This window comes from Peromyscus maniculatus, chromosome 12 (genome assembly GCF_049852395.1).
Source record: "Peromyscus maniculatus bairdii isolate BWxNUB_F1_BW_parent chromosome 12, HU_Pman_BW_mat_3.1, whole genome shotgun sequence".
In the NCBI taxonomy this organism is placed as follows: Eukaryota; Metazoa; Chordata; class Mammalia; order Rodentia; family Cricetidae; genus Peromyscus; species Peromyscus maniculatus.
The window spans coordinates 49,427,941-49,434,897 of NC_134863.1; the positions used below are offsets into that span (position 1 = coordinate 49,427,941).

General features: G+C 36.1%; 1 protein-coding gene across 1 annotated transcript; it reads right to left on the reverse strand.

The window, feature by feature from the left end:
* Window positions 1–387: 387 nt before the first annotated feature.
* Window positions 388–1,311, reverse strand: LOC102913516 (olfactory receptor 5AC1-like). Its single transcript, XM_006981602.3, has one exon. The coding sequence runs from the start codon at window positions 1,306–1,308 to the stop codon at window positions 388–390; it is 921 nt and encodes a 306-aa protein (XP_006981664.1). The 5' UTR covers window positions 1,309–1,311.
* Window positions 1,312–6,957: the final 5,646 nt, after the last annotated feature.

Here is a 6,957-nt window from a genome sequence, read left to right on the forward strand (position 1 = left end):
CATTCCTCAAGAATTGTTTTAAAGGGAAAAATAGCTTTTAAACAAATCACTTGGCAAGCCTATGGTTGAATTAAAATTTAAAAATAAACTCAAAGATACTTAATATGAATCTTAAAAACCAAAGTTTGTCAATCTAAAGATGAAATTAATGAAATAACTTTCACAGTGAGTATGACTTTCAATTCAACAAATAACAGGGATTAACTTTTAAAGACCTTTTACCTATTTTATAATCATATCACTAGGACAGCCATTAGCAGTCTAAATTTTTATTTTTTATGTAACAGTTGGTAAAATTTCAATTATGTGCAAAACCAGGATCAAATATTATGATGCATTACAAAAGAGAGAAATCGGTAGTAAAACAAACTTTGAAATTTATAATGGTTATCGTTTTATGACTTTTTTCAGAGCACCCAAAACTTCCTTATTTCTTAAGCTGTAAATAAAAGGTTTTAGCAAAGGAATCACAACTGTGTAAAACAGTGAATATATTTTATCCTGGTTTTTACCTGCTGCAGAACCAGGACTCATATACATGAAGAGGAGAGTGCCATAGAACAAAGAGACAGAGAGCAGGTGGGCACTGCAGGTGAAGAAGGCTTTCTTTCTGCCCTTCTTAGACTTCATGTTCAGGACAGCAAATAGGACACGGGCATAAGAGACTACAATGGTCACAGAGGTGCTGATTTGTATGGAGGAAGCACAAATAAAAACAATCAATGCATTAAGAGATGGATCAGTGCAAGAGATTGTATAGAGTGGCAAGATTTCACAGTAGAAGTGGTCAATCACATTGGACTTACAGAAAGTTAATCTGAATAATAACCCTACATTAAGTCCACAGTTTACAAAACCAATTATATATGACATACTTATTAACACAGTGCAGAGTCTTTTGGACATCACAACTGCATAGTGCAGAGGGTTGCATATGGCTACATAGCGGTCATAGGCCATCGCTACCAATAGGAAAATTTCAGCAGTTGCACTGATACAAAAAAAGTAATATTGGGCAAAACATTCACCCAGAGATATCATGTCATTCTTATTTACAAATGTCATAAGCATTTTCGGGGTCACTGTGGTTGAAATACAGCCATCAGCAAAGGCTAAATTTCCAAGGAAAAGGTACATGGGAGTGTGAAGGTGGGGATCCTTCCAGATGAGAAAGATTAAACCAAGGTTGCCCACCATGGTGGTGACATAAATGAAGAAGAACACCAGGAAGAGGGGGACTTGCAGCTCTGGACGATCTGTTATTCCTCTGAGAACAAACTCAGTCAGCAGGGTCCTGTTTCCTTCCATCACACCCACTCAGGCTGCTCACTGCAAAGAGAGATGAAACAGGGCCAACACTCTGTGAGAATAGGATCATATTATAGTTCACATTGTACATGCCAAAATCTCCTTAATAAATAGGAACACAGTGTACTGTTTCTGCTTCTGAAGCCTTCCTGAAATAGGAAATATTTGCTGAACAATTTTGATGTATACTTTTTAAATGTACAATTATCTGAAAAGTAATTGAGAAAGCACGATCATAAACATTGATTTACCTGGCATTATGCACATTGCCCTAAATAATTATAAATTACTTTCAATTTAATACATGCTAAGATCATGTTTAACTTAAATATATTTGTAATATATAACTTTTATACAAAAATTAGAATGATGAAAATTCAAAATGCACTAAAATATTTTCAATATAAGCTCAAACTGGGAGTCTCACTGTATGAAGTACTGCTTTGCATAATGGTACTTTCACTCTGGTTTACAATAGATTTTGAACATGCTGACTCTCTCCAGTTTTCTCTCCCCTCTCTGATGGTTCCCATCACCTTCTCAAATAGTATCATCCTACTGTCATTTCATATATAACTTTCAGTTATTCTTATGTGGGAGGAAAGTAGCCTGTGCTTTTGGTATTGGCTGTATCTGTGTGTCTATCATTCTAAGACATAAACAGGTCAATTAATAATATGATAATGTATAATATTTCTGCCCTTCTATCCCTATCTATCTATGCTACCTGATTATACATTTGTAAGAACAACCACAAATTTTGAATACAAAATTTCATGGATTTTTTTCCAAAATACATGTAAAGAAGCTTTTATTCATTTCCTCATGGGATTAAAGACAACAGAATTAAAATATTAAAATTTTTAGATTATAACAAAGAACCTGTTACTCATATGTTAATCCACGATGTTAAAATCACTTTCTTTTTAAGTTAAAACCCATATACAAATGAGTGTACACAATTTTTTACATATTAATGATAGATTTGATTAGTAAAATTTAACATGCCTCTGTTGAAATTTATCCCATAAATTGAGAATGTCTTTTAATACTTGGATTTTCCATAGTTTTAAAAAGATTTTAACAATATCACAATACTTCCTGAGCCTTTAATTTCCATGATGGAGATTGTGAAATTAAAGGTGCTGTTTAACATTATGGAACATATTACCATAGAATGAGTTGTCAATGTCTCCAAAATCTGCATTCAGCATAAGCGATAAACACTATAGAATTAAGTAGGTAAGACATGAAACTGCCTGATTTACAGTGACCACAGAAATAACACACAGGGCATAATATTTCATCAAGCCATGTGTCCCCACAAGTGTAACCAATCAGTACAGTGGTGCCAGATCCTGGAATACAGCAGGGAGAGCATTCAAGTTGGTACCACTTTACTATGTTTCTGTACAGATATACATGCACAATTTGGGGCAAGAGATGGATTATGTATTCACATCGATGTATCGTTGATCTAAAATTGGAACTTATCACTAGAATGTCAGGTTTCAGTGTCTCATTATCCAATGCATAGAATAGCCATGGACTATCAAGACAAGTCCAGCCCAATGAGTTTACTACCAACATGAACTTTTACTTTTTGAATCTTAGTACTCAAACACAATTAACTAACATTTACATTCCCAAATCTGTGATTTGAAGAATTTTTTTTTCTCAAATCATCTACTTTATTTTTTAAATGAGCAGGAAAGGAGATCTTTTTACAGGAATAGACAAGAAATCATCTTGAGACAATGAAAATATGTAGAAATGAAATATTGTACAGAAAATTGCACAGGGGACTTTTTGCTAGTTGTTCCAACTAAATAGAAAAACTATTCTGTGGAATTTGTTCACTTCCATATTTACTGGAAATATGAAGGAAAAATGTACATAAAGTTTTATTGGCTGGTGAAACACAATAGTAAGCAAGTATGCTTGTGAAATTTATTGAATGTTATACTGTCAAATCTCAAAAAGCATAAGATGACCTTTATTTTATATTTTCCAAGCATTTAACATGAAACAGATGCTGTGGTGGTGGTAGGCTCTTCCTTTCTTCATATTCCCGGAATTCCCAAGGAATCCAATAACCCCATGAGGAAGGAGGCATAGATGCCATAAGAAGCCACACAGTCCTGTGACTCCAGGAACAAGAAATTCATCTTGACTATGGAAATTTCTAAAGTAAACGTCAGAAAGGGTAATTTTATTTAATAAGAATCAAAGCATAGCAGTTCCACGTGGACTCCTACAAATTTACATGCTTGAGTAAAATTCTTTGGTATATAAAACCATAGTTGTGAGTCAGCAGGGATTTAGAAAAAGTGGACAAAATAACAAAATATTTCATTTAGCTTTTTAGGACTGCTGTATGTCACATTTGTTAGAAAATTTCCTTTAAAATTGAATACACTTTATTTCTATAGAGATATTCACACATCCTGATAAACTTCTTTTGATAAAATGGTGAACTATTAAAGATGAAAATGAAATAAATTTTCTCACCAAATTCCTATGAAAATAGTTGCAGGCATAGATGCCATGAAGCTTAAATCTCCATGAAGATACTTAAGCTTCAGGAACAAGAGTGTCAGTGACAACTGTCTTTCTCATGTCCCTTTTCTTTAACAAAGCAGATTGTAGGGGGTATTTATTTCTTGTCATCTTTAATCCTATTTTTAAATTCAATACTAAAACTCCCTCAATGCTACAAAAAGTTCCCTATAGGATAAAGCCAATCTGCTGGGCATTGCTTATTATTCAGCCAATTATTACTAACAAGCCTGTTGTAACTGGTCTTACACAGGCTCGCTCACTTTCTAAAACCCAAATATTAAAGGTCAGTTATAAATAAATATATTTATTCCACTGACATTCTTTAGATATTTTAGATGCAATGGACTTACCATCTTTATCAATCTTCAATCAATAATCTTATTATAATGTTTTAAAAAATATTTTATTAACACATATATATCAGTATGGGTATTATTCACCGTTATGACAATTCTCAAGTATTCTAACAGCATTTTCATATTAAACTAGCATTTCCTAATTCAGATTCAATCAATGGTGAAATAAATTCTTTCACACCTTCTTCCACTGAGAATAAATTTTATTGAATCATATGATATTTCCAGTATGAATGCATATCTCACATATAAAATCAACAAATTTAATGTGGCTTACTTTAATCAAATACCACAAAAATGTTACAGTCAATGAAAATAATGTAAAAACATACAGATAACAAATTGTTTCAGTCACGCTGATTACGGGTGAGTACTGATAACATTTTCATGAATACATCTCACTCCTTCTACCCATTCACACTTTTCCATTTGTGTGTACAGTATTATTATATACTGGTAAAACAAAATTATATGAATGTACATATACTTTCATAACAAAATAAATGAAATGTTCTCTAATCTCTTAATTTGAAAATTCATGGGCTTATCGTCCCTCATTATAAAGGGTTCTTGAAAAGATTTCTTCACCTAAGGCTCAGAGAACATAACAAGAGAAAGGGGAGATATTTCTAAGAACAAGAAGATCAGGGAGTTTGCTGGGAGGCTGTGTCTCCTAGCAATAACAGAAGCAATATCCATGTATTCTCCCCATCATTGGCAACCAAATGTGAACTGAGTAAGAATGACTGCAACCAACATGCCAAGCAAGATGCAGAAAAGTCCATGAGACCTCAGCCCTACACAAAAAAGTGTAGGCTACTGAGGTGAGCTGAGAGCAGAGATATGGTCTTCCCCAGTGAAGAGCACACCAATTGGTTGCCTAGTGCCAAAGGGTTAGCCCTTAAAACACACATACAAGACAGGCACAGCCCACACCAGTTGGGAGAACAGGTAGGTGACTGGCCTCCCAGCTGAACTGCCCCAACCTCCAGACTTAAACCCCAAGGCACATTCTATTCCCCTCCTGTAGTCCGAGTTTTCCTGTCTTGACTGTCGAGTACCAAATAACCATTCAGAGACTTAATATTAGATGCAAACACTCAGCCAATAGCTCATGCTTGTTACTAACTAGCTCTTACAACTTAACTCATTTCTATTAATATATTTGCTGCCCTAAAGTTTGTGGATTTTACCTCTAGCCTGTTGTGTATGTCCGACTCATTCTGCATCTGGCTACAGACTTCTCTGACTCAGGTCTTCTCTATCCCAGCGTCCTTAGTTTGGTTGTCCTGCCTGTACTTCCAGCCTGGGTACCAGCCAATCAGTTTTTTATTGACAATGAGAGAATTAAAAATTTACACTGTATAATAATTGCATTTTCCTTTTTGTCTAATTAAAAAGGAAGATTTTAATTTTAACATAATGAAATTATATACAACAAAAACAGTTAGCAAGTAAGAATCACAGTCTCAACAACCAATCTATTTGCACTTTGAAAACTGAGAGAAAAAATTTATCTATCCTATCTTCGTGAGTCCAAAGTTTTTTGGTTTTTTTTTGGGGGGGAATGTTGTTTGTTTGTTTCTCATTTTTTATTTTTATAATTTAATTTAATTTTACATATCAACCACAAATTCCCTTGTTCTCCCCCTCCCCACCCTCACCCCCGCCTTTCCCCTAGCCCAACCCCCATTCCCATCTCCTCCAGTGCAAAGACTCCCCTGGGGATTGAGTTCAACCTGGTAGATTCAGTACAGGCAGGTCCAGTCCCCTCCTCCCCGGCTGAGCCAACTATCCCTGTATAAGCCCCAGGTTTCAAACAGCCAACTCATGCACTGAGCACAGGACCCGGTCCCAATACCTGGATGCCCCCAAACAGATCAAGCTAATAAACTGTCTCAATTATCCAGAGGGCCTGATACAGTTGGGGGTTCCTCAGCTATTGGTTCCTAGTTCATGTGTCTCCATTCATTTGGCTAATTGTCCCTGTGCTTTTTCCAATATTGGTCTTTACAGTTCTCGTTCATACAAACCCTCCTCTTTCTCGCCAATGGAACTCCTGGAGCTCCACCTGGGGCCTGGCAATGGATCTCTATATCCCGTTTCCTCAGTTATTGGATGAGGTTTCTAGCATGACTATTAGGGTGTTTGGCCATCCCATCACCAGAGTAGGTCAGTTCCAGCTGTCTCTGGACCATTGCCAGCAGTCTATTGTGGGGGGTATCTTGTGGATTTCTGTGGGCCTCTCTAGCACTTTCTTTCTTCCTTTTCTCATGTGGTCTTCATTTACAATGGTCTCCTATTCCTTGTTCTCCCTCTCTGTTCTTGATCAAGCTGGGATATCCCACTCCCACAGGCTCTCATTTACTCGACCCTCACCCTTCATTACCCCCACTCATGTCCAGGCTGTTCATGTAGATCTCAGCCATTTCTCCGTCATTGGGTGATTCCCGGGTCTTTCTTGGGGTTCTATTTTCTAGGTACATCCCTGGAGTTGTGAGTAGCAGTCTAGTCATCTTTGTTTTACATCTAGTATCCCGCTATGAGTAAATACATACCATGTTTGTCTTTCTGAGTCTGGGTTAGCTCACTCAGGATGATTTTTTTCTAGATGCATCCATTTGCCTGCAAACCTCATGATGTCATTGTTTTTCTCTGCTAAGTAGTATTACATTGTGTATACGTACCACATTTTATTTATCCATTCTTCCGTGGAAGGGCATTTACACGT

Bases quoted from the DNA above. Each gene is read 5' to 3' on its own strand.
- LOC102913516 (XM_006981602.3), bottom strand. From the start codon at position 1,308: ATGGAAGGAAACAGGACCCTGCTGACTGAGTTTGTTCTCAGAGGAATA.